Here is a 27549-nt window from a genome sequence, read left to right on the forward strand (position 1 = left end):
GGATGGATGGATGGATGGATATACAGATGGACGGACGGACGGACGAATGGACGGATAGATAGATGGATGGATGGATGGATGGATGGATAGATGGATAGATAGATAGATAGATAGATAGATAGATAGATAGATAGATAGATAGATAGATAGATAGATAGATGGATGAAGCCTCGGCTGCAGGCTGATGCATGTGATGTTTTTACAAGCAGATAACATGTTGTCGTCCTTCTCTCTCCTCCTCTCCTCCTCTGTTTATTTGTCTGTTTCTCCTCCTCTTCCATCTCAACCTGTTCACTCATCAACACACTCGTCATCTCTCCATCCTTGTGTTCCTTGACTGGGTATGTCTATCTGTCTTTGGATCCTCCTCCCTCAACTCCTGCATGACTGTTTCATGTCTGTTTGTCTGGTCTTCCATCGCTCCATGCTCACTGTTTAAATGTCTAAATGTCTGTCTGTCTTCCCTGTATGTCTCTATCTGTCTGTCTGTCCTGTTCCAGGTTCTGCTGGGGGAGGTGAACGCCGGCCTGAACACCACCCAGGTGGTGGTGAAGGAGCTGAAGGCCAGCAGCAGCGTGCAGGACCAGATGCATTTCCTAGAGGAAGCTCAGCCTTTCCGGTAAATATTTATTATATATATATTATATTTATATATTCACCCGTCATCTTAGAGTGACTCACACTGTTACTGAAGGATTGTACCGGCAGGTGTGAGGTGATGAAACTGTTTAGTGAGAGCTTTAAGGAAATAATTTGACTCTCATACTCCACAACATTAATTTGATGGCTGGAGTTACTTCTTATGTTCCAGATTTATATCTTACATTCAAATATTTACATTCAAAATACTACAAATACGATGTCAGTAACTAAAAACATCTTTGTTTCATATGGATGGATGGATGGATGATAGATGGATGATGGATGGATGGATGGGTGGATAGATGATAATAGATGGATGGATGGATGGATGGATGGATGGATGGATGGATGGATAGATAGATAGATAGATAGATAGATAGATAGATAGATAGATAGATAGATAGATAGATAGATAGATAGATAGATAGATAGATAGATAGATAGATAGATAGATAGATAGATAGATGGATGGATGATGGATGATGGATGATGGACGGGTGGATGATGTATGGATGGATGGATGGATGGATGGATGGATGGATGCATGGATGGATAGATGGATGGATGCATGGGTGGATGGATGATGGACAGATGGATAGATAGATAGATAGATAGATAGATAGATAGATAGATAGATAGATAGATAGATAGATAGATAGATAGATAGATAGATAGATAGATAGATAGATAGATAGATAGATAGATAGATAGATAGATAGATAGATAGATAGATAGATAGATAGATAGATAGATAGATAGATAGATGGATGGATGGATGGATGATAAGGGCATCATAATTATAGATGTACATATAATTTGGCTTGATTATCTGTAGAATAACCCTAGAAGTAGTCATAACGTTTTGTATTTTCTTTATATTTGATATTTTCTTGCGTTTTTTCACTTTATCCAGTTGAACTGGAAAGATATACAACTTTTTAATTGAGCACATAAATTACACATAAACACATTTACACATAAAATGTATCCATAAAATAAAGCTCCAAGAAACAAACATGGAGAACGAAAAATATGCGCTTCTGGTAGACTCGCTTTTATTTTGAAAGGCTTAAAATCAACTTCTGCACCTCACAGTATAGGTAATAAATAAAAGTGAATATCTGTTTTTCTACAATAAAATGTGTGTGTTTCTGAATGTTTTACCCTCATAGAGTTGGTTTGTGTTAACACTGATCCTCTCTGTGCTGCAGAGGCCTTCAGCACCCAGCGCTGCTGCAGTGTCTGGCCCAGTGCACCGAGGTGACGCCCTACCTGCTGGTCATGGAGTTCTGTCCTCTGGTGAGTAACACAGGAGGCTTTACAGTAGTGATGGGACAACGTAGCCTAGTGAAGCATTCGCTTTATCATTCAACACGCGGAGATTTAAAGCTGAAGAGAAGTCTTTAGGAATTTTGCGTTGTTTTTTTTTGTCATTTTGTGAGTTTTTAAGGTCAATTTGTTGGGTTTTTTGGGCTATTTTAAGTCTTTTTTGGTAATTGAATGTATTTTCTTTGGTAAATTTGTGGGGGGTTTTGGTCAATTTATGTTTTTTTGGGCTGATTTGCGTCTTTTTTTGTAATTTTGTGTCGTGGTCAATTTGTATCTTTTTTGCCATTGTGCATATTTTTTTGTCATTTTGTGTCTTTTTTGTCATTTTGTGTCTTTATTTGGTCAATTTGTGCGGGGGTTTGGTCATTTTTTGTCTCTTTGTACAATATATCTTTATACCTGAAATAATGGGCTGAAAACACACTCAATCACCATTGATTAAGCTTTTTTTCAAGCTAAGGCCGCCGTCTAGTGGGGTCAAAAAATAAAGGAAATGCTTCATGAGGCTTCGTTGTCCCACCATTACTTTACAGTATGTGTCAATGAGATCAATAAGGTTTACCAAGAGCCAAGCGACTGAATTGTTCTCCACCCTGCTGCCTTCAAATGTTGGAAATCTATTATTTCATTTGAGGATTTTAATAGTTGAGTGTGCTTGAAAGAGCACACTATCTAATATCCACTGGGCTTAATCCTAGATTTTATTCTTCCGTTTCTTCCATGTTTTGGTCTCACATACACTAAAAAGGTATCAAATGGACCGGCTCGGCCATAACAAGCGTGCTATGACTTTTCTAAGGGTTTCGACAAACGGTTTTCAAATTATTCGGCAAAAACACGCCAAAAAATCCCCCCAATGTAATCCTATGTAGAGGCTAGAGTGATGACATCATCGCTAGAGTGCAGAGGGAGAGAAAATTTGTAAACTGCTCTCGAGGCCGCAGATACCACTCTACAGAAATAATTTATAGATATAAACATAGTAAAATGTGTCTTGTCCCTCACATTGGTGTGGTAAAGCTGTCAGAGTTCTAGTTTGGGCGTAGGACCACAGATGATCCACCAACACCACCCACAGCCCCATAGACCTCCATGGGAAAAAGGAGGGAACATTTCTGGAGTGAAAAGCAGAGTTACCAGTTTCTTCTGATCGCTGTAAAAAAAACTATTTCTACATTTTTCTTCACAAAACACATATGTAGACGTTCAGGAAGAACTGAGGACGCTCAAAGTGAAGTCGGATCAATAATAGGAATTATGGTTTTGCAAAAAATGCTTTCTGTTCGAGGGGTAATTTTCACCTGTTTCCACCTCTCACAGTGGCGTCAAATTCCACAGCTGCAGTTGATTTCAGTTGATTGCTCTGCTCTGATTGGTGGACGCCACCTGGCCCTGGTTGCTTAGCAACCAAAGCCTGCATGGAGTGTATTAAAAATAATCTCCAGTGTGACTTTATGAAAGCAGACGTTGAGGCTTTTAATTTAAAGTCTGCATTATATCCTGTATTTAGTACATTAAATGGATTGAAAACGTCTTGTAATTTGTAGTTTATAAGATTTTTTTCTTTATTACTTTTGGCAATAAAAACATTCTTTGGCAGCTGCTGTAAATGTTTGGCAGATGAACCTAAAGTTATAAACCCAGTTACACTAATGTCACATCCACCCTCAGCTCCAACACGATTTATTGGCTCAGTAGATTTAATAATTATATTATAACAGTGATACTGAAGCAATTAAATCATTAGAACTGGCTTCCTTCCACTTTATATCTATAAATCTATAATTCAGCCCACAGTGTAAGTGATGGAAATTCGTGATGTGACATTTTTTTTTAAGATAACCATGTATCTAATGAGATAAAATGTAATAATTAATTATATATATTAGTAGTAATAAGTACAGTTTTAAGAGACAGTTTCAGTCCAAAAACTACCAAAATTCCCCCAGATATCATTCATTACAAACATGTCAACACAGTTGGGGAAGATACTTTAAATTAAGATTGAAATAAAATAAAATTGACAATGTACATGAAAGGATAATAAAATAATAAATTCTCGCCACTCAGTTGAGTTTATTGTAAAAGAGTGTTTTTTACAGGTCATTCGTGAACAAAAACCACAAAAACAAATCCTGAAATAAATAAATAACAATTACTCATTTAGCCATGAACCTTCTAAAATAGCATGCAACAATTTCTTTGAACATTTGTTAATAATTACAATAATCAATACTTATGACTGACACCTGATACATTCAAGTTAACACGAATGTCAGAATTTGAAGTTGTTCCAAGTTCAGACTTTCAGTGTTAATATAACACACCATAAGACGTTACAGTAGGAACGTGTTAGACCTGCCTTCAAAATAAAAGCAAACACATGAAGGTCCCTTTAATTACTTTTTTTGGTAATTTTGTGTCTTTTTTTAAATAATTTTGTGTCGTTTTTTAATAATTCTGTGTCTTTTTTTATAATTTTGTGTCTTTTTTGGGTAATTCTGTGTATTTCTTTGGTCATTTTGTTTCTTTTTTAAAGTGATTTAGTTTTTTTTCTTTCATTTTGTGTCTTTCTGGTGTCTTTTTATAAATTATTTTGTGTCTTTTTTGGTAAATCTGTGTATTTTTTGGTCCTTTTGTTTCTTTTTTTAAGTAATTTAGGATTTTTTTCTGTCATTTTGTGTCTTTCTGGTGTCTTTTTTAAAATTATTTTGTGTCTTTTTTGGTAAATCTGTGTATTTTTTGGTCCTTTTGTTTCGATTTTAAGTAATTTAGGATTTTTTTCTGTCATTTTGTGTCTTTTTTTTAGTAATTTTGTTGTTTACACTACATTTCATTTAAAAATGCTTAAATTCAACATATTTGGTTAAGGCATGGAGTGGAAAAATAACTCATTGAGTTGAAATAATGTGCTGACAGCTTCGTCCACCCAGTTCAAAAATAATATTTTTATTATATTAATAAACTACTATTTTATTCACATGTAGCTCACTCCTACACAACTGCATTGATAAACCTGAGGTCAGCAGGTTTGTTGGTCCATCTGGTGAACCTCCATGCAGGATTACAGATGGTGACCCTCAGCTGGTTTTAGATGCTGGAACAGCAGCGCCCCCCAGTGGCCAGAGGTTGTAACAGCCAGGTGTTGTGTGTCTGTCTCCAGGGGGACGTGAAGGGGTACCTGAGGAGCTGCAGGAGCTCAGAGAGCATGGCCCCGGAGCCCCTGGTCCTCCAGAGGATGGCCTGTGACATCGCTGCAGGACTCCTGCACATGCACAAACACAGCTTCACTCACGGGTAGGAGACAGTTCTGATTATTACACTAATACAAACTAACTCTATGGAGTCGTGGGCTATTGTGTTCATTTTTTAATCCTTTTCATGTCTTTTTTGTGTCTGTTGTGTCTTTTTTAGTCATTCTGTGTTCTTTTTTAGTAATTTCGGTCATTTTGTGTGTTTTTTTAGTCATTTTGTGTTATCTTTTAGTCATTTTGTGTTCTTTTTTAAATAATTTTGTGTCTTTTATTGTCATTTTGTGGCTTTATTTGGTCATTTTGTGTCTTTTTTTGTCATTTTGTGTCGTTTTTGGTCATTTTGTGTTCTTTTTTGAGTCTTTTTTTGTCTTTTTTTAGTCATTTTGTGTCTTTTTGTGTCTTTTGTTTAGCCATTTTGTGTCTTTTTTGGTAAATTAGTGTCTTTGTTTAGTAATTCTGTGTTCTTTTTTAGCCATTTTGTGTCCTGTTTGGTCATTTTGTGTTCTTTTTTAGACATTTTGTGTCTTTTTTTAGCCATTTTGTGTCTTTTTGGTCATTTTGTGTCTTTTTTTTGTCAATTTGTGTCTTCTGTGAGTTTTTTGGTCATTTTGTCTCATCATTTTGTGTCTTTTTTGTAATTTTGTGTCTTTTTTGTGTCTGTTATTGTGTCTTTTTTTAGTTATTTTGTGTCTTTTTTAGTCATTTTGTGTTCTTTTTTAGTTATTTTGTGTCTTTCTTTTAGCCATTTTGTGTCTTTTTTTAGTCATTTTGTGTCATTTTGTGTCTTTTAGTTAGCCATTTTGTGTCTTTTTTGGTAATTTAGTGTCTTCTTTTAGTCATTTTGTGTCTCTTTGTGTCTTTTTTAGCCATTTTGTGTTCTTTTTTAGTCATTTTGTGTCTCTTTTAAATAATTTTGTTTTCTTTTTTGGTCATTTTGAATCTTTTTTTTAGTCATTTTGTGTCTTTATTTGGTCATTTCTTGTCTTTTTTTAGCCATTTTGTGTCTTTTTTTAGTAATTTTGTGTCTTTTTTAGTCATTTTGTGTCTTTAGTTTGTCATTTTGTGTCTTTTTTTAGTCATTTTGTGTTCTTTTTTGGTCATTTTGTGTCTTTTTTTTTTAGTAATTTTGTGTATTTTTTAGCCATTTTGTGTTCTTTTTTTTTTTTTTTTTTTTGTCATTTTGTGTCTTTTTTTGTCATTTTGTGTTTTTATTTGGTCATTTTGTGTCTTTTTTGGTCCTTTAATCCAACATAAAATGTGATTTTTAATCTTTTTTTTTTTACTTTCAAAACACTATCATGCTCAATAAAGAATTTTAAATGTGTCAAATGTGACCAAAGGTGTCAAATCTACCATATAAGAGGGTTCCATCCAGTTCTATCATTTGATACTAAATCTATTTGAGCTTGTCTCCAGTTTTACTTGGTATATCATCATCAAACTGAAACTGGCCTCATGGAGTTTACAGCCAGAACTTTAGAGGTAAATGTACAGTAGGGCTCCACGCTGCTTTGTTTTATACTCTGATGGAGGCAACAAGTCTTTTGGAGACTCCACAGGGTTAAAGTGATCAGTTAAATCTTCGGTTGCTTCCTGGAACAATATCCTGGTGCTGCCTGAGTGATCCTGACTGACTCCAGCATCAGTGATTTTGTTGCAGGCGGTGACCCTCGTCGTCTCCAGAACAACCCAGTCCTCTCAGACAGACATGGTGGTTGATGAGTGTTTTCAGAGACAGCTAACTAAGTCAGTCAGTGTTTTGCATGCAGAACTTTTGTGCCGTCAGATACACTAGAGGCTAAAAGTTATGAATCAACTTAAATGTTGTGTTCTCATGTGTTTGTTAAAAACCAGTGTGTATTGTGTGTATTTGTGGATGTGTTTACTACATAATCAGACTTTACCTTTATTGAATTGAACCATTTTCCTCCATTGACCTTTAGGTAAACATTGATGTTATCAGACCATTGGTGAATAAATGTTACCAACAGAAAAGAAGGGCTTAGTTTTAGGGTGGAGGAGATTAGGAAGAGTCACAACTACAGTTCAACAGGAAGGAGAGGAGACAAGGAGACAGTAGAGGAGACAAGGAGAGGAGAGGAAACAAGAGGAGACAGGAGAGGAGACAAGGAGACAGGAGAGGAGATGAGGAGAGGAGACAGGAGAGGAGATGAGGAGAGGCGACAAGGAGACAGGAGAGGAGACAGGAAAGGAGACAAGGAGACAGGAAAGGAGATGAGGAGAGGAGACAAGGAGACAGGAGAGGAGATGAGGAGAGGAGACAAGGAGACAGGAGAGGAGACAAGAGACAGGAGAGGAGACAAGGAGACAGGAGAGGAGACAGGAAAGGAGATGAGGAGAGGAGACAAGGAGACAGGAGAGGAGACGAGGAGGGGAGACAGGGAGAGGAGACAAGGAGACAGGAGTGGAGACAAGGAGACAGGAGAGGAGATGAGGAGAGGAGACAAGGAGACAGGAGAGGAGATGAGGAGAGGAGACAAGGAGACAGGAGAGGAGACAAGAGACAGGAGAGGAGACAAGGAGACAGGAGAGGAGACAGGAAAGGAGACAAGGAGACAGGAAAGGAGATGAGGAGAGGAGACAAGGAGACAGGAGTGGAGACGAGGAGGGGAGACAGGGAGAGGAGACAAGGAGACAGGAGAGGAGATGAGGAGAGGAGACAAGGAGACAGGAGAGGAGATGAGGAGACAGAAGACAAGGAGACAGGAGAGGAGATGAGGAGAGGAGACAAGGAGACAGGAGAGGAGATGAGGAGAGGAGTAAAGGAGGCAGGAGAGGAACTAATCCCAGTTTGCATTATTCACTTTATCTCTTTGTCTTTTGAGAGTTTGGAGACAAAAATCCCAATAAATCTCAACTGTGTTCATATCTCAGAAACAAGAGTTCAGATTTATACATTAAGGAAAGAAGGAAACACAAAGTCTAAGCAATAAAAACCCAAAGAGCTGATAATTAGAGTCAACATGTGTTCTAATAAGAGACTCTTTATATAATAATCACCTTGATTTTGTTGCAAAGTATAGCAATGAAACTATGATCTTTTTCTTGTACAGATTTGATCTTGTTTCCAAACTTTTGGCCTGTCGTGTTTATGACCCTCCTGCAGTGTTCTGGTCTTAATATGTCTGTTTATAAATAATGATGAGCTGTAACAGCTGTTTCTCCTCCTCCTCCTCCTCCTCCTCCTCCTCCTCCTCCTCCTCCTCCTCCTCTCTGGATCCAGTGACTTGGCTTTGAGGAACTGCTTGCTGACTGCTGACGTCTCAGTGAAGATTGGAGATTATGGCTTGTCCCAGAACAAGTACAAGGTCTGTTTATTAGAGAAAAACACACACACACAGTAAAATATGCAAACATAAACACTAGTGTTGGGACAACAAAGCTTCATCAAGCATCATTTTGGGGCTATTTGGGGTCTTTTTTGTCGTTTTGTGTCTTTATTTGGTCAATTTATGTCCTTTTTGGGCTATTTTGCGTCATTTTTGGTCATTTTGTGTCTATTTTTTGTCTCTTTGTACAATATATCTTTATACCTGAAATCATATTAATATAAAAAAAAAAACACACTCAATCACCGTTGATGAAGACTTTTTTTAAAGCCAAGACCTCCATCTAGTGGGGTCAAAAAATAAAGGAAATGCTTCATGAAGCTTCATTGTCCCAACACGAATATTTAGTAATTGTGAAGGAATTTGGAGTTCTTTTCATAGAAGAGGTCGGTATATCATTCATATGTGTTTTCATTTTGTGTTCTTTTATAGTCATTTTGTGTCTTTTTTTTAGTCATTTTGTGTCTTTTTTGGTAATTTAGTGTCTTTTTTGTCATTTTGTGTCTTTTTTAGTCTTTTTGTGTTCTTTTATAGTCATTTTGTGTCTTTTTTTTTAGCCATTTTGTGTCTTTTATAGTCATTTTGTGGGTTTTCTGGTCATTTTGTCTTGCCATTTTATGTCTTTTTGGTCATTTTGTGTCTTTTTTTGTCATTTTGTGTCTTTTTTTTGCTATTTTGTGTCTTTTTTGTCATTTTGTGTCTTCTGTGGGTTTTCTGGTCATTTGTCTTCTCATTTTGTGTCTTTTTTGTCATTTTTTGTCTCTTTGTACAATATATCTTTATACCTGAAATAATGTTAATATAAAAAAAAAAAAAAAACGGAAAGTAAAAGTAAAAAGTAAAAGTAATTGTGAAGGAATTTGGAGTTCTTTTCATAGAAGAGGTCGGTATATCTGTATATGTGATGTGATGTGTTATCATTTTGCAAGAAAATGATAAAATAAATACATTGTATTAGTGTAAAGTTGCCAGTGGCTATATATAAACTGGTGGTGCGTTCACTGTCCGTCCGTCAGGATGATTACTTCGTGACGTCAGATCAGCTGTTCGTGCCGCTGCGCTGGATCGCTCCGGAGCTGGTGGACGAGGTTCACGGAAACCTGCTGGTGGCCGACCAGACCCCACGCAGCAACATGTGGTAGGTCACACACACACACACACACACACACACACACACACACACACACACATTCTTGTACTTCTATCTTTGTGAGGACCCTCATTGTAACAGTGAATTCCCTACCAAGGTTATAATAGTTTTAGATTTTTCATTAGTTTTAGTTTTAATTTCGTTGTGAATTTTTGTTTTCAAATCCAGTTAGTTTTAATGAGTTTTTAGAGTGAGTTTGCTAGTTTTAGTCTAGTTTTTATTAGTTGTAGTTTTTTGTAATGGGGTATTTGTTGGGTGGGAGATTAAAAGAGGTCACAGTAAATTTTGCCTTTATTTCCTTTGTCTGATCCATTTTTATTATGTATGAAAAAAGTTGACAAAGAGGAAAACGAAGGACATTTTCACTATAATTTTAGTTAGTTTTGTAACCACACAATACAGTTTCAGTTAATTATCATTATCATGTAACCTTTAACCCTAAAAACAAAGTCTGAAATCTCAAAAAAGCCTTCAAAGAAGTGAGGACCGGCCAAAATGTCCTCACTCTGTTGGTTAAAAACGTGTTCAGGTCCTCACTATGTGGGAAGTACAAGGACACACACACACACACACACACAAAGCTCTGTGCACATTAGGTTATTTGTTCTTTCAAACTAAAATGTAATGTGCTCACAGACTGGAGAACAAGAAGATAAATGAAGAAACACTTTGTTTGGCAAGCACTATTGATTGTGGACAGATCTATTTTACCCCACAACCTGAAGTCTTTTATATATACATTTTCTGTTATTAATGCCGCATTCATGTTTGATGGAAACAGATCTTGCACAATGATATTTTTGACATTTTGTGTCTCTTTTGGTAATTTGGTGTCTTTTTTTGGTGGATTTGTGTAGTTTTTTGGTCATTTGGTGTCTTTTTATTGCAATTTTGTGTCTTTTTGGGTGGTTTTGTGTCTTTTTTTGGGTCATTTTGTGTATTTTTGGGTCAGTTTGTGACTTTTTTTTGTAATTTGGTATCTTATTTTGGTCATTTTGTGTATTTTTTTGGTCATTTAGTGCCTTTTTTGCAATTTTGTGTCTTTTTTGGTAGATTTGTGTCTTTTTGGGTCATTTTGTGTCTTTTTTTGGTCAATTTGTGTGTTTTTGGGTCATTTTGTGTCTGTTTTTGGTCATTTTGGGTCATTTTGTGTCATTTGTTGCCTATTTGGGTCCTCTTGTGTATTCTTTGGGTCAATTTGTGTCTGATTTGGTCATTTTGTGTCTTTTTGGGTCAATTTGTGGCCTTTTTTTGTGTCAGTAAATTAGAGTTAGTTAAAAAATGGACAACTCTATCTCTGTGTGCTTGTAAATGAGAAAAACACGGTAAACAGATAAAGTGTTATCCTTTGGGGAACTAACTGTCTTCAGCTCCTTTCATTTTTACGGACTTCCAGCTCTTGTAACTAAAATTAGAAAAGCAGGGGACCAGCTGGGAGAACTGGCCCAAATATAAACTCTGCCACATCACCCACATATCATAGTTTAATATCTTAAAAGACTTGAAGAGGCAGATCACGTCAAAAACAGATATAAGATACTCAACATACTAAACAATATTTTTACAGTTTAAAAAAAATAAAAAATACTCCACTGTAAAAAATTCTGGCACCGTGTTTGTAACAAAAATATACTGTAATATTTAATGGTAAAATCTTTAATTTATGCAGCATTTGTAAAGTATTTTCTTGTCATCTATATGGCACAACAGCGTTTCTTTTGATGGAATTTTTTAAATTTTTTATGGTAAAATATGGAATAAAATGACAATCTCAATCAACAGTGTTAATATCATTTTACCATAATATTAGAAAAAGTTGCACCGTATTTATTGCGGAAAGTTTTGTAAAAACACACAAAAACTGTTGTTTTATGGTAAAAAAAAAACAAAAAAAAAAACAGCAGCTGTGGTTGCCAGAACTTTACCGTAATAAATACGGTGCAACTTTTTTAAAATTACGGTAAAGAGATTTCCTCTGTTGATTTCACGTTTAAGATTGCCATTTTATTAAATTTTTTTTACTGTATGAATAAAAAAGTTTGTCCATCAAAAGAAACGCTGTTCTGCCATATAATTGACAAGAAAATACTTTATAAATGCAGCATGAATTAAAGATTTTACCATTAAATATTACAGTATATTCTTGTTACACACACAGTGAATTTTACAGTGGAGTAATGTAACAAAAAGAACTGTAATAAATACAGTTTTGGCTGATATATACATTTACGGTGTTTCATTGTAACTGAAACTGAATTTTACGTCTTTTACTGTCATGGTTTAGCAGTTTTTCACCGTAAAATCTACAGACATTTTTTACAGTGTAGAGAATGACAAAAATAAGAAGGGGCTAGATTAAGTATCCGTACTTGGGGAGAATAAATTATGTTGTGATGACTTGTTTACGTGTCCTGGTTGCTGTGTTTCAGGTCTCTGGGTGTGACTATCTGGGAGCTGTTTGAACTGGGCAGCCAGCCCTACAGACACTACTCTGACAGACAGGTCCTGACCTACGCCATCAGAGAGCAGCAGCTCAGACTCCCCAAACCTCTGCTCAAAGTACCGCTGGCTGAGCGCTGGTGAGACACACACACACATTCTGGTTTTCATGAATCATGGAGACGTCAGTTTTAATCATCACTTGTGGGGACCACCCTTTCTTGAGGTTATAGAGAGCTGAAAAAAAATGAGTAAACTTGCCATAGCTCAGTTAGCCTATACACACCTTCAAACCTCTGAAATGATGTTTTAATCAGGCTTTATGGGGACATCTGGAAAAAAACAGTAAACATGCTTTCAGGGTACATTATTCACATTAATTAACATATTTCACACAGATTATTTGGTGACTAATGGGGACCTACTTTTACATAAAACAATGAAAATTAGATACTGTTCTAAGAAGCCAATTCTATAATTGTGGAATTTGCAAAAATACTAAAACTTCAATGCAAACCTTGAAGCAATCACACACACACACACACACACACACATACACACACACATTTAGAAACACATTCATGAAATATTTAACAGTCCTTCTAGCGAAGGCCAAACACGACAAATATTCAGAGCAACATGATTAAATGCACTGAAAGATGAATATTATGCTCATACTGCTGGATCTGTTTTCTCCTTCTGGGGACGGTGGTCTTTCTGTTCTGCAGCCCTCTGTTGCATGAATTATTACCTAAGCATGGTGAAATGTTTTATGTGTTTTTATGGAAATATTTTTAGACACACTCATACACAATATGGGGTTAAAAGTTATTTAATATAAACATGTGTATAAATATATGTGTGTGTGTGTGTGTGTGTGTGTATGTGTGTGTGTATATATATATATATACGTGTGTGTGTATATATATATACATTTATGTGTGTGTGTGTATATATATATATATATATATATATATATATATATACGTGTGCATATACACACATACGTGTGTGTGTTTGTGTGTATATATATATATATATACATGTATACGTGTGTGTGTGTATATATACCTATATATATATATATAAACGTGTGTGTGTGTATATATACACATATACATGTGTGTGTGTGTTTGTATATATATATATATATATATATATATACATATATATATACATATATATATACATATATATATATATATACGTGTGTGTGTGTGTATATATATATATATATATATAGTTGTTGTTTTTTCTTATTTGACTCTAATGGAGCACACTACGTTTATTTCAGTGGAACTATTTGGTGGAGTTGCGTGTTCTGTTGACGGTATTGTGTTTGTGACTGTCTCAGGTACGAGGTGATGCAGTTCTGCTGGCTGCAGCCGGATCAGAGACCCAACGCAGAAGAAGTCCACCTGCTGCTCAGCTACCTGTGTGCCAAGGGCGCCAGCGAGGCCGAAGAGGACTTTGAGAGGCGGTGGAACTCCCTGCGCCCAAACACCGTCTTCAACAGCCACCGCGGCGCCTCGGCCATGTTGCGAGACCACCCCTCATCCACCACCTCCTCCTCCTTCCCCCTCCTGGAGCAGTTCTCGGCGGCCGACGGCTACCACTCAGAGTCCGGGGACGACATCCTCACGGTCACGGAGACCAGCCACGGCCTCAACTTTGAGTACAAGTGGGAGCAAGCCAGAGCGGAGCAGTCGTACCGAGCCCCGGACTCTTCCAGTTCCCTCGGTCAGGTCAACCACCATTGCCAGGAGGCGTTTTACCCCCCTGGGGGCATCGTGGGGGGCTGCCCCATGGAGAGCCTCAGCCACGGAGTATCCTCTTACTACCCACCAAAACATCTGCACGCCCCGGGAATCCTCCCTGTCCTCAGCGCCCACAGCCCCTCGGTGAGCAGCGAGTACTACATCCGCATCGAAGAGCCGGTAGACTGCAACATCGACCCGGACTTCACCATGTGCTCCTACAGCCCGGACTACCAGGGCAGCAGCGGCAGCTTCCTCACTGGGAGTGCCGACTCAGGTGAGTGCATGGCCTGCCCGTCCCAAACTAAGACTCCTTACTGGTCGGCAGATATCCACAAGTCGGACATCTACGACTCGAACGACTCCAGTCCTGCCATTTCCTTGACGATGGAGCCTCTTCTAGGGCAAGTGTTGGACAACAGCCCACTGCAGCACTGGGAGTCTAGTCACTATGTGTCCTATAAAGACAGAGATGGGGGGTACTACTACGAGCACTCGCCTCCTTTGGGGATAGATCGCTATTTAATTGGCAGTGAGACCGCAAGTGATTATCCTCAGGAAAGCTGGGGGTCCAGGAGTTTGCGTCAGGCCTTGGGGGAGCTGGAGAACCCACTGGGTGTAGCCCCCGTTGTGGGCAGCGCACCCCAACAGGCCTACAGAGACACATACCTGGACACCAGTCAGACCTCCATTATTGGGAAGAACGTGACGGGAGGCTACTACGACATGATGGGCTCCCTGAGGAAGACGATGCCCAGCCACAACAGGCACAACTCGGTCAGCATCAACATGGAGACGGAGGGGGCGCTCTTCATCGGGCACAGGGACAACAGCGACACCGAGGAGGAAGATGAAGAGGACATCTTTGTTGAGAGACACACCTGCAACACTTGGCCGTCGAAACACCGGGTGAGCCACCACAGACGGGCGAGCCACAGCTGCAGACAGGATGCGTACGTGGATTTCCACTACACCATGCCGAGTACGGACATCGAAGACTCGTGGCCGGAGGATTACAGCCTGGCCTTCCACTCTCTACCCAAACCCATCGACTATCTGGAGGCCAAAGACAACAGTGCCTGCCTTAGTCTGAGTAAGCATCACACCATGGTGCCCTCAGACAACTGCAACGCCTACATCTACCTGTGCCACGAGGCCGAAACTCAGATGCCCCCATCTTCAGAGTGCTGCCACTCCCACTTTATCGACCCTCTTACAGGATTACTCATCAGAAACAACAGCTACAGCCACAGCTACAGTCACAGCAGCTACACCACCAGCGATAAGGCCGTAGACGCGCCGAGCAATGACGAGATGATCAATCTATCGCCGGCTCCGGGGGGTCCCATTGTGGCCAAACCGGCCCTGATAAAACCTGAAGACATTAGAGAAACGTATGTTGACCTCACGACTGATGACACACTCTACAACAAAGAGAAGAGCAACAACGTGGATGCAATCAAAGAAAATCCAATCATGCAAAAGCCGACAGAGGTTAAAGTAGAAGAAGGAGTGACCGAACCGCCTCCTGCTGACAACATGCATGTGATGGTGGCCCTCACGGACCCCCAGTCAGAGCTGAGTCACACCGCCGACAGCGACGTGGACCGAGGCGGCTCCTCCGTGAGCCTCGCCGACATCCTCGACTGCAGTGACGGAGACGAGGACGATGACATCACGGACGACATCACCGACGTCACCTCGGGCATCTTCGTCGACGAGTCCAGCGAGCTGACCGCTTCTCCGGCCTTCAAGTCGCTCCAGAAGCAGGTGGGGACCCCCGATTCGATGGACTCCATGGACCTGCCATCTGCAGCCGGGTCCTGCGAAGGCTTCAGCCCCGCCTCGTCACACCCGTCCAGCTCGCCCAAAGCTATGGACAGCGGCTACGACACGGAAAACAACGAGAGCCCGGAGTTTGTACCCAAAGAGCCTCACGAACCTCGTGAACAACCTCTGGGGAAGCCCACTACCCTGGATAAGAGCCCCGAGGAGGACAAGGAGCTGGAGGAGCAGGGGACGGAGGATAAAGTTGAGGCTGAAACATCATCGGGGGAAGATTTGTCCTCACAAACAGGCGACCACATCCTTTTACCACTCAGCGATAAGACTCCGTACAGAGACTCCGCCTACTTTTCAGACTACGAGAGCGAGAGGCAGTCGAGGGATGAAGGCGAGGAAAGGGGCGATGTTGAAAAGGAGGCGCACACGGGAGAAGAGAAGAAGGCTGAGAAAAGGAAGAATCAAGAGGTCGGAGAGCTGAATGAGATTGTAGTAAACAAAATAAAACTTGAACTTAAATGCATATCAACAGGAGGAGCAGAATCCTCCTCCTCCTCCTTGCCATTAGGGATGAACGCATTCTTGACAGAAGAGTGTGGTGAGGATGAGGAGGAGCTGGGCCTTCCTCTGGAGCCCTCGGACACCACCTCCATAGCAGAAGGAGGCCTGGACGAATGGCCGTCCCAGGAGGAGAGCTCCTCCTTAGGGGACTGGGCTGCAGAGGTGGTGGGAGCCATGGAGGAAGCTATCGGTGCCCTGAATGGAGAGTGTACCCCCAACAAGGTGGAGGTGGAATCTGTTGAAGCTTTAGAAACAGAAGAACCAGAGATCAAGACGCTTCAAAGCAGAGCATCAGGTGAAATCCAGCACACTTTACCCAAAGATGAAGTGGCCTTGCAGCAGACAGGAAGCACCAGACGCTTCTCCTCTTCGTCTCCTCCACCTCCCTCCATTCCACCTCCTCCATTACCTGCAGCTGATGGAGAGGATGCAGACGAGGAGGGCGGGGACACCGACGACAGTGACGAGTCGGACGAGGAGCTGCGGAGCTACAGCGTGCAGCAGCAGCAGGAGGAGCAGAGCGGCGGCGAGGAGAGCGAGGAGGAGGATTACCCGGTGCCCATCGTGGTCAGCGACGACAGCCACGCCCACAAACTGAGAAGCCTCCTGAAGACGAAGACAAACCTGCAGGAGGAGGAGGAGGAGGAGGAGCGCAAGAAGAAGACGGTGTCTTTTTTTGACGACGTCACCGTCTATCTGTTCGATCAGGTGAGTGGTGGAGAGCGAGGATTTAAAAAAAAAAAAAAAAGGCTTCAGCAATGGTGATTGAGTGTTTGTTGAACAAAGAGCGCCATCTCTTGGGCTCCGTAAATAAAGCAGAAAAAAATATAAAAGGAGATGAAAATAATAACAATAGTAGTAAAGTAATAATAATAATAAATATATATATATATATATATATATATATATATATATATATATATATATAAAATTGCCAGGGATCACACACAGAGACAAATTAAATATATATATATATAAATATATATATATATATTTAAATAAAATGACTAAAAAAAGACACAAAATGACCAAAGAAGACACAAAATGACCAAAAAAACCCACAGAAGACGACACAAAATGACTAAAAAAGACAAAATAAAAAAAGACACAAAATGACCAAAATTGTTACGCTAAACACACAAGACACAAATAAAATCAAGTCCAACTAGAATAAAAACCAGAGTTGGATGACAGGATCACAAAAAAAGACACAAAATGACAAAAAAAGACACAAACTGGCTAAAAAATTACTAAAAAAAGACACAAAATGACAAAAAAAGACACAAAATGATAAGACAAAATGACCACAAAAAAAAAACCCCCACAGAAGACACAAAATGACCAAAAAAAGACATGAAAAGACATGAAAAGGATTAAAAAATTGACAAAATAGTCCAAGACTCCATAGAGTTAAAGAGGTGGTCATCTCATGATTTTTAGTAATGTTGAAAAAGTTTTCACAACTTTTTTTAAGTAAATAACAAAACATGCACTATAAAGAGAGACTATGCACAAACTGAAGAGAAACAGTGTAAACAAGGGAAACAAATGGGAGTTACATACATTATTATTAGTGAGATTTTGTTAGTAATTTGTTCCACTACTCGTTACAGGGGAAAGTAATATTATTACTGTGATGTGATACTTTCCAACGCTGCTTGTAGTTGAACATAGTGAAGTAACTAGCTGCTAAATACCCAGATGATATTTTTTAGACTTAAACATTAGTCACATTAAAGCTAATTTTGCCTCCTTTAAGCCAGAGACATGGTGGTGGCTGTGTATATTTCAGCTTGCTTTGATCTTCAGTCTGTCTAACAAGTGTTTCTTTACTTTACATCCACTAGGAGAGCCCAACGAAGGAGCTGGTGGAGCACGGCTTCCCTTTAGGAGGAGAAGGTCAAAGTTCATGGAGCAAATCCCAAGAAAGGCTGAACGCCTCCGATGACTCTTCAGATGGAAACATCTCAGAGGAGAGTAAGTACAAGAACACTTACTGAAATATGATGTTGGTGTGAATAAAGAGTGATTGGACTGCTCGTTCTAAACCAGGGGTCTCAAACTCAAATTACCTGGGGGGCCGCTGGAGGCAGTATCAAAATGACCAAAAAAAGATACAAAATGGCAGAAAAAAGAAACGAAATGACAGAAAAAGACTAAATTACTTTAAAAAGACACAAAATGACCAAAAAAAGACACAATATTACTAAAAAAAAAGACACAAAATGACTGAAAAAAACTAAATTACTTAAAAAAGACCCGAAATGACAGAAAAAAACTAAATTACTTAAAAAAGACACAAAATAACCAAAAAAAGACACAAAATCACTAAAAAAAAGACACAAAATGACAGAAAAAAACTAAATTACTAAAAAAAGACACAAAATGACCCAAAAAAGACACTAAATTACTAAAACAGACACAAAATGACCAAAAAGACACAAAATTACAAAAAATACACAAAATGACTGAAAAAACACTAAATTACTTAAAAAAGACAAAAAATTACAAAAAGTCACAAAATGACCAAAAAAGACACAAAATGTTTTCTTTTAAAGACACAAAATAACCCAAAAAATACACAAAATTATTTCAAAGAGACACAAAATTACCAAAAAAAAGACACAAAATTATTTTAAAAAGACACAGAATTACCAAAAAAGACACAAAATGATTTTAAAAAGACACAAAATTACCAAAAAAAGACACAGAATTACCAAAAAAGACACAAAATTATTTTTAAAAAAGACACAAAAAAAACAAAAAAGAAACAAAATGACCAAAAAAAGACACAAAACTACCAAAAAATAAAAAGTAATTAAAGGGACCTTCCACACACAACACGGTAAAGTATATACACAAAATATCACCACGAGGGCCACAATTGGCCCGCGGGCCGCCAGTTTGAGACCCCTGATGTAAACACTCTTAGTTCACAGATGTCATCCCCTAACTATCTTGTTGTTGTTGGTTGTTCTCAGGTGCAGGGTACGAGTGGGAGGACGACTTCCCTCTGCTCCCTCTGCCCACCTCCTCCGGACCCTCGGACTCCCCTCTGATCCGATCGGCCCCTAAAGCTCCGGACCCCAAACCAGCCGTCCAGTTCTCTCGCTTCACCGTCTCCCCCTCCAACGTGTCTCGGTTCTCCATCACCCACATCTCTGACTCTGACATGGACTCTGCAGGAGGTGGGTCAAGTCTACATCACTACTCTGATCCTCACACATTAAAATGTTATATGGTTATCTGGGAGATGTGGTCACATTTCTCTCTATTTTTTTTTTTTTACAGCTGTTCAGATTTTAATATTTTTCTAGGTCATATCTGCAGAGAAATCCGTGACTTAATCTGGGATTACTTTTGTGTTTTTATTATACAAGTCAACGGGTTTTTATGGAGACCCTGAGAGCTAAATTATGTAAAAAAAGACACAAAATTACCCCCAAAAAATACTCAAAATTACAAAAAAAGACACAAAATGACAGAAAAAAAAACTAAATTACTTAAAGAAGGAACAAAAATGACCAAAAAAGACACAGAATTACCAAAAAAGACACAAAATTTTATTAAAATTGTCCCATTGAAGATGCAATTGTTGCCACAGACTGAATAACAAAAAAAGACACAGAATTACCAAAAAATACACAAAATTATATAAAAAAGACACAAAATTACCAAAAAAGACACAGAATTACCAAAAAAGACACAGAATTACCAAAAAAGACACAAAATGACCAAAAAGACACAAAATGACCCAAAATACCCCCTCAAAATTACAAAAAAAGACACAAAATTACCCAAAAATACATAGAATTACCAAAAAAAGACAAAATTATTTTTTTTAAAAGACACAAAATAACAAAAAAAAACACAAAATGACAGAAAAAACCTACATTACTTAAAGAAGAAATAAAATGACCAAAAAAGACACAGGATTACCAAAAAGACACAAAATTACCCAAAAAAACCCCTCAAAATTACAAAAAAGACACAAAATTACAAAAACCCTCAAAATTACAAAAAAAGACACAAAGTTATTTTTTAAAAAGACACAAAATAACAAAAAAAACACACAAAATGACAGAAAAAACCTACATTACTTAAAGAAGAAAGAAAATGACCAAAAAAAGACACAAAATTACCAAAAAAGACACAAAATTGTATTAAAACTGGCCCATTGAAGATGCAATTGTTGCCACAGACTGAATAACAGTCAAACAAGACAATAACATAATACATTTTTTAGCCAAATTTCATAGAAATCTGCCAACAGTTTGCAGGAGCAAGATGCCGAACAGCTTGTAAAGAGTCCTGGTGTTCATGAACCCGTCTGCCTGGTTGTGTGTTTTACAGGAAGCAGCGAGGACGGAGACAAAGAATAACTGCTGTGGATCTTTCTGCCTCTCTGAGACGACATCTCGGCCTCCTAGCATGACTTCTCTTTTATTTTTTGAACGTCAGGTTTTAGAAAAACACAAGACAGTGCCTCTTACCGCCTCTGGACACTTTTGAAAGGTCCGTCTTACTGACCTAAACTGTTTAGAATACTGAAAAGAGAATGGTTAATATATAAAAAAAATTACAGGATGTTAATATATACTGTGTGTATGATGTAAAGAATCTATGAGAGCAGGGGGGAAAACTTTGGATTGTGCATATTTTTCGGATTAAAAAGACACAATGGAAGGAAAAGCATCACATTCGCCACCTCTTTCACTTCTTAATTTATGACGGGAAGCATTTATGAGAGAGTGGAACCAGCTGGATTTCAGTTAAAACGAGTAAACTTCAGGTTTTCTGGCTTTTCAATGGAGGAATCTGCACTTTGGACAAGACTGTACAGCTCCACAGACTTTCTACTTTTTAGGAAACTGCTTTACTTACTGTCTTAATAAATATCAACGAGAATCCTTGGGGGTATCACAAGTAATATAATGTTATTATTATGGTTCATGCGGAGACAAAGGAACTGCTGCTAAGAAGCAAAGGAGGATTTTAACGGCTCGTGTCTGGCGACGGAGAAGTTTTTGTGGAAACAGCTGATCGAACCTGGACAATTTGATATTTTGTGACTCTATTTATTTTTCTTTTTTTTGTATCAGGACCACTACTGTACTGTTTTACATGAATCTATGGCTCATTATCTCACCAGGCACCACAGCATTGGAAAGAAGTGAAAGAAGTTATTTCAGATTTAACTCTTATTAAAAGGTTTAACAGGTTTTTTCAAATATAGCAATGCATGGTTTCAAGTATCTAGAAAAACAGTATGTATAAGAATTTATTACTAAGAGACAAAAGGGGGACGGTTTTTTGTTTGTTTTGGATTGAAGACGGGCATAAATGGTCATGGAAATCCATTTTCATGATTTCTTTTGCTGCATAAAGACACTAGTCTCCAACAAAGACATGGACCCAGATTCATAGAACAATGGTTACATACGTAACCTACGTTGCACTCATAGAACTATAGTTACATACGTAACCTACGTTGCACACTATGTCACAATCCCAGTTATAAATCTCCTGGTTGCTGTTTTTATCACTTTATTGCTGTAAAACAGTTCGATTTAGGCACAAAAACCAACAACGGGACACAAATTCTGGTCTCCTGGTTGAAAGTTCACAAAAAGTAACGCACTGTTAACCCTCTATGGTACACATTATGATGCCAGTTTGGGGAAAAAAAGGGTGTTTTTTTGGCTTAACCCTCTAAAAACATGTATTTTAGAAATTCGACAGGCCAGAAATGGGGCAACAATGTACCATAGAGGGTTAATGGATCTTTCAGCTGGAGAACATTTATGTTGTTAAACTTTGTGCGCAGAAGTAATATTTTTTAAGCCCAACCCTGTTATTTTTTTCTGACCTTAAGGAAAATGTTTTGGCGCCTAAACTTGACTGTTTTACAGCATTAGGAATGTGTTTAACCCTTTGATGCACAACATGGTCTAAAATGACCCTCATTCATTCCCTCCATGTTATTTAATGCTGCTGTGTGTTTCTGTGCTCTATCTTTTGATACCAACTTATTTTATGATTGAATATTCCAAGTATTCTTTAAATATCTTGTTTTTGATAACAACAGATCATTATTTCCATTTTGCCTCTCATACTTTATGAAGAAAAAAAGTTTTTGTATTATTACATAGCTAACTTAGCTAAGTGGTTAGCCTAGCAAGCTACTTATAGCCAAGAAGTTAGCTCAGTAGGTAGCTTAACAAGCTACTTAGCTAAATACTTAGCCAAGAAGTTAGCGAAGAAGTTAGCTTAGCAAGCAACTTAGCTAAGTACTTAGCCAAGAAGTTAGCTAAGTAGTTAGCTTAGCAAGCTACTTAGCAAAATACTTAGCCAAGAAGTTAGCGAAGTAGTTAGCTTAGCAAGCAACTTAGCTAAATACTTAGCCAAGAAGTTAGCTGAGTAGTTAGCTTAACAAGCTACTTAGCCAAGAAGTTATCGAGTAGTTAGCTTACCAAGCTACTGAGCAAAATACTTAGCCAAGAAGTTAGCTGAGTAGTTAGCTTAGCAAGCTACTTAGCTAAATACTTAGCCAAGAAGTTAGCTGAGTAGTTAGCTTAGCAAGCAACTAAGCTAAATACTTAGCCAAGAAGTTAGCTAAGTAGTTAGCTTAGCAAGCTACTTAGCTAAAAAAAATGGATATAGGCCATTTTTGACCCATGTTGCGCATTAAAAGAGTAGTGGCACAAAAAGGGATTTTATTAAAAAATGAATAAAGGAAAAGATAAAATTAGGATGTATGATGATCAAAAACAAACTAATTGAGGAAAACCTGGAATAGTGAATGATGAAAATAATTTATTGCAAAGATATAGAACATAAAAACTCTGTCGGGTCACTTTAGTCCCACGTTGTGCATTAAAGGGTTAAAAGATAGTAAAAGATTGTGATGCATTGTCACATTTCATAATTTATCATACAAGAGTTTTCATAGGAACTCATACAAACCCTTTTACAAGACAGTCTTGTGATAATGAAAATCTTTTTTCCTAAACTCTCACTTTGAAAGAGTTAATAAATAAAATGTCTACTTTGAGAAAAAAAACATCAAAGCTCTTCATCACATTGATGCAAAGATCCAACATATCCAGTATTTCCAGAATGCAGTGTTACAATTTATTTGCAGCAATATTCACAATGGAATTGTACAACCAGAGCCATAAATCCTCTTGGAGAAACATTGTTTTATCGTCAACATATTGCCAAACACTAAAGGTCAGTAAAACAAAACACAAACCTGCACAACGATATTAAAAAGGCTGTTAAATGGAACCTTTGTCTGCACACGTTAGTCTGAACAAACAGTATATGGGCCCATTCCACGTCCAGTATTCCCAGTCTGGGCCCATTCCAACACTTTATGCTGTCACCTGCTATCTTGGCTACACTGAGCTTGTTTTGAGCAGTTTTGTACAACAATTAAATTCTGGTATTTGAATCTGAACTATTGAACCTTTGCAATGTTGGGACAATGAAGCCTCATGAAGCATTTCCTTTATTTTTTGATGCCACTAGATGGCGGTGTTGGCTTAAAAAAAGAATGAATCTTGAACTTAAAAGGACACTTTTGGAATCTTTTCTGAGTTCAGGATCCTTTTGGACAGTTAGGATATTTCGAGAGAAGGAGGTTGTTTCCAAAAAGTAAGCACAAGTTGCAAATTTACTAGATTAAAGTACCAAATCTACAAGAAAAAATTGTGCAAATTTAAGAGATTTAAAGTGGCAAATCTGCTCGAAAAAAGTCGCAGATTTACGAGACAAAAGTGGGGGAAAAAACAACTTTTTTCTCACAGATTCACCACTTTAAATCTCATAAATCTGCACATTTTTTCTCGTAGATTTGACACCTTAATGTTGTAAACTTTTTTTCTCAAAATATGACCCCCCTCCCCCGGGTCCTTTTTTTTGGGGGGTAAATTTGTGTATTTTTTGGTCAGTTAATGGTGGGTTTTTTGGCTATTTTGCTTATTTCTTTTGGTCATTTTATGATTTTTTGGGAGGAAAATGTGCATTTTTTTTGGTCAATTAATGGTGTTTTTTTTGGCTATTTTCCTTATATTTCTTTGGTAATTTTATGATTTTTTGGGGGGTTAAATTTGTGTATTTTTTGGTCAATTAATAGTGGGGTTTTTTTTCTTTTAGTCAAAAACTAAAGAAAATGCTTCACAAGGCTTCATTGTCCCAACACTACTTTGCAGATTCAAAAGAAAAAAGTTTATTACTTTTAATTGCTTCTCTTTTTTCCAGATTAATGCAGAGTTTAGTCTTATTTGTGTGATCAGCTGGTTGAAAAGCAGTGGAAGACTCATGAAATGTTCCAACGCTTTGCTTCGTGTGTAAATGTGAAGATGGACGGTTGATGGAAGCTTTGATCAACATTATAGTGTCTTCTCAGTGTTTGTTTCTCCTCCAAGGCTTTATTAGTATTCTGTAATAGTTTAGCATAGAACCATCTAGACAGCTCTCCCTCATATTTTTGTATCTCGACAAGAATACTTTAAAGAGTATTGATGTACTGAAGGTTCAAAGGAAACATGTCTCTTCTGTCTTATTGTTGCCAAAGAGACGTTGTGTTGAGGTTCAGAGGCAACAGAACGGAGACAGAGAGGAGGAACCTGACACGACCTTTGACCTGGTCGTAAAAATAAATAAAATAATAAGGTGGAGGTGAAGTTTTGGTTTGCGATACTGTCGGTACCATGTTCCCCCACTCTGACCTGATCACATCATTACTTTCTGTACCTTCTATCAAATATAAATAAAGTCTGTTTTACACATCTTAACATGTCTTTGGAGTCTTTCTTATTCTGTTTTCACATGAGGAGAGAAAAGACTTGACTCTGGTTTCTGTTTTTTGTGTCTTCAATCATTTAACACATTTTCTGGGGGGTTTTGGGGGTATTTTGCTTTTATTTTTTTGGTAATTTTATGATTTTTTGGGGGGGGGTATATTTGTGTATTTTTTGGGTCAATAAATGGTGGGGTTTTTTTGGCTATTTTGCTTATATTTCTTTGGTAATTTTATGGGGTTTTTTTGTGTATTTTTTGGTCAATTAATGGTGGGTTTTTTGGCTATTTTTCTTATATTTATTAGGTAATTGCCAAAGAGACGTTGTGTTGAGGTTCAGAGGCAACAGAACGGAGACAGAGAGGAGGAACCTGACACGACCTTTGACCTGGTCGTAAATATAAAATAAAATAAAATAAACGGTGGAGGTGAAGTTTTGGTTTGCGATACTGTCGGTACCATGTTCCCCCACTCTGACCTGATCACATCATTACTTTCTGTACCTTCTATCAAATATAAATAAAGTCTGTTTTACACATCTTAACATGTCTTCGGACCATTTCTTATTCTGTTTTCACACGAGCAGATGTTTGGTGTTTGATTTGTTTGGTGTAATTTTGTGTCTTCAGTCTTTTAACACATTTTGTGGGGGGGGTTTTGGGCTATTTTGCTTTTATTTTTTTGGTAATTTTATGATTTTTTGGGGGGGATATATTTGTGTATTTTTTGGGTCAATAAATGGTGGAGGTTTTTTGGCTATTTTGCTTATATTTTTTTGGTAATTTTATGGGTTTTTTTGTGTATTTTTTGGTCAATTAATGGTGGGTTTTTTGGCCTTTTTTCTTATAAATTTTTGGTTATTTTATGATTTTTTTTGTGTATTTTTTGGTCAATTAATGGTGTTTTTTTTGGCTATTTTTCTTATATTTATTAGGTAATTTTATGATTTTTTTGGAGGGTAAATTTGCCTACTTTTTGGTCAATTAATGGAGTTTTTTTGGCTATTTTGCTCATATTTTTTTGGTAATTGCCAAAGAGATGTTGTGTTGAGGTTCAGAGGCAACAGAACGGAGACAGAGAGGAGGAACCTGACACGACCTTTGACCTGGTCGTAAAAATAAAATGAAATAATAAGGTGGAGGTGAAGTTTTGGTTTGCGATACTGTCGGTACCATGTTCCCCACTCTGACCTGATCACATCATTACTTTCTGTACCTTCTATCAAATATAAATAAAGTCTGTTTTACACATCTTAACATGTCTTTGGAGTCTTTCTTATTCTGTTTTCACATGAGGAGAGAAAAGACTTGACTCTGGTTTCTGTTTTTTGTGTCTTCAATCAATTTGGTTATTTTGTGTGTCTTTGAGGTCAATTTGTGGGGGTTTTTTTTGGCTATTTTGCTTATATTTTATCGGTAATTTTATGTTTTTTTTTTTTTGGTACATTTTTGTGTTTTTGAGGTCAATTTGTGTTTTTTTTTGTCTATTTTTCTTTTTTTTGGGGTAATTTTATGGCTTTTTTTCTTATATTTATTTGATAATTTTATGATTTTTGGGGGGGGGGGTAAATTTGAGTATTTTTTTGGTCAATCAATTGTGTTTTTTGGGCTATTTTGCTTATTTTTATGTTTGTTTTGGGGGGGGGGGGATTTGTGTATTTTTTGGTCAATTAATTGTGTTTTTTTTTTGCTATTTTGCTTATATTTTTTTGGTAATTTTATGATCCGTATTATGGGGTTGTTATGGCAAATATTATGTATATTATGTCGTCTGAATCCAGCATTACAGTTCTTACAAGAAAAAGAGCACTCTGTGGGTAAATACTTGATTCTTTATTCTCAAAATGAATTAAAAAACAGACATCAAATCACATGATACAGGTTCGGCTACAGTCATATTTGTATTATAGCGATGCAGGTTTTATCAGTTGGAGCTACGTGGTCTGGATGCCATATCACAGCTGGGTGTCTCAACAAGTGGGTCAGTTTTAAAGTCAGTGCACATTTTCTAAATACTTTCTTTTAACCTCTCAAGCCTTAGTCTTCATTCTATGAATTGTGAAGGACAATTCCCTTCATAGTTTTTTTCACAAAATGTTACAATGATGAACAATCATAACTCATGGAAACTTGATTCGTATTCGTTGCATTGTGTAATTTTTTTGGCTGAAATTCTGGATTTTTCAGCTCCCAGACAATGATATCGTTAACATCGATATCCTGTTTTTAATAATCTTAATGTATTTTAAATTCCCTACATTGTTCTTCCATTAATAAATTCCTCTGTAAATCTGTAAAATAGTCATTTTTAACAGGCATGAAGTCATTTGTGCCATTTTTCTCTGTTTTTAAACATTTTATCTCTCTGCTTGAATGATCAGTAACAAGACGAAGCAAACAGATTTAAAATATTCAACCAGTGAATTATTTAACAGGTGAACCTCCAAGATTTGTTCTCATGGACTTAACTAAAGTGTAAA

General features: G+C 37.6%; 1 protein-coding gene and 1 long non-coding RNA gene across 2 annotated transcripts in view; one reads left to right on the plus strand and one right to left on the minus strand.

Moving 5' to 3' along the window:
* Positions 1–21487, plus strand: part of aatkb (apoptosis-associated tyrosine kinase b) — a 48066-nt gene extending 26579 nt beyond the window's left edge. Inside the window, exons 5-14 of the mRNA XM_059325115.1 lie at positions 501–619; positions 1854–1941; positions 5135–5268; positions 8470–8554; positions 9592–9713; positions 12155–12304; positions 13519–16972; positions 18112–18241; positions 19246–19452; positions 20618–21487. Coding sequence (XP_059181098.1) covers positions 501–619; positions 1854–1941; positions 5135–5268; positions 8470–8554; positions 9592–9713; positions 12155–12304; positions 13519–16972; positions 18112–18241; positions 19246–19452; positions 20618–20646 — 4518 coding nt within the window. The 3' untranslated portion in view covers positions 20647–21487. The remainder of the gene's footprint in view (positions 1–500; positions 620–1853; positions 1942–5134; positions 5269–8469; positions 8555–9591; positions 9714–12154; positions 12305–13518; positions 16973–18111; positions 18242–19245; positions 19453–20617) is intronic.
* Positions 21488–21530: 43 nt separating this feature from the next.
* Positions 21531–21960, minus strand: LOC131959000 (uncharacterized). The gene is made up of 2 exons (XR_009389371.1): positions 21751–21960; positions 21531–21712 (listed from the first exon to the last, which is right to left on the minus strand). It is a non-coding gene; the product is annotated as an uncharacterized LOC131959000 (long non-coding RNA).
* Positions 21961–27549: the final 5589 nt, after the last annotated feature.

This window comes from Centropristis striata, chromosome 21, assembly GCF_030273125.1.
Source record: "Centropristis striata isolate RG_2023a ecotype Rhode Island chromosome 21, C.striata_1.0, whole genome shotgun sequence".
Lineage (NCBI taxonomy): Eukaryota > Metazoa > Chordata > Actinopteri > Perciformes > Serranidae > Centropristis > Centropristis striata.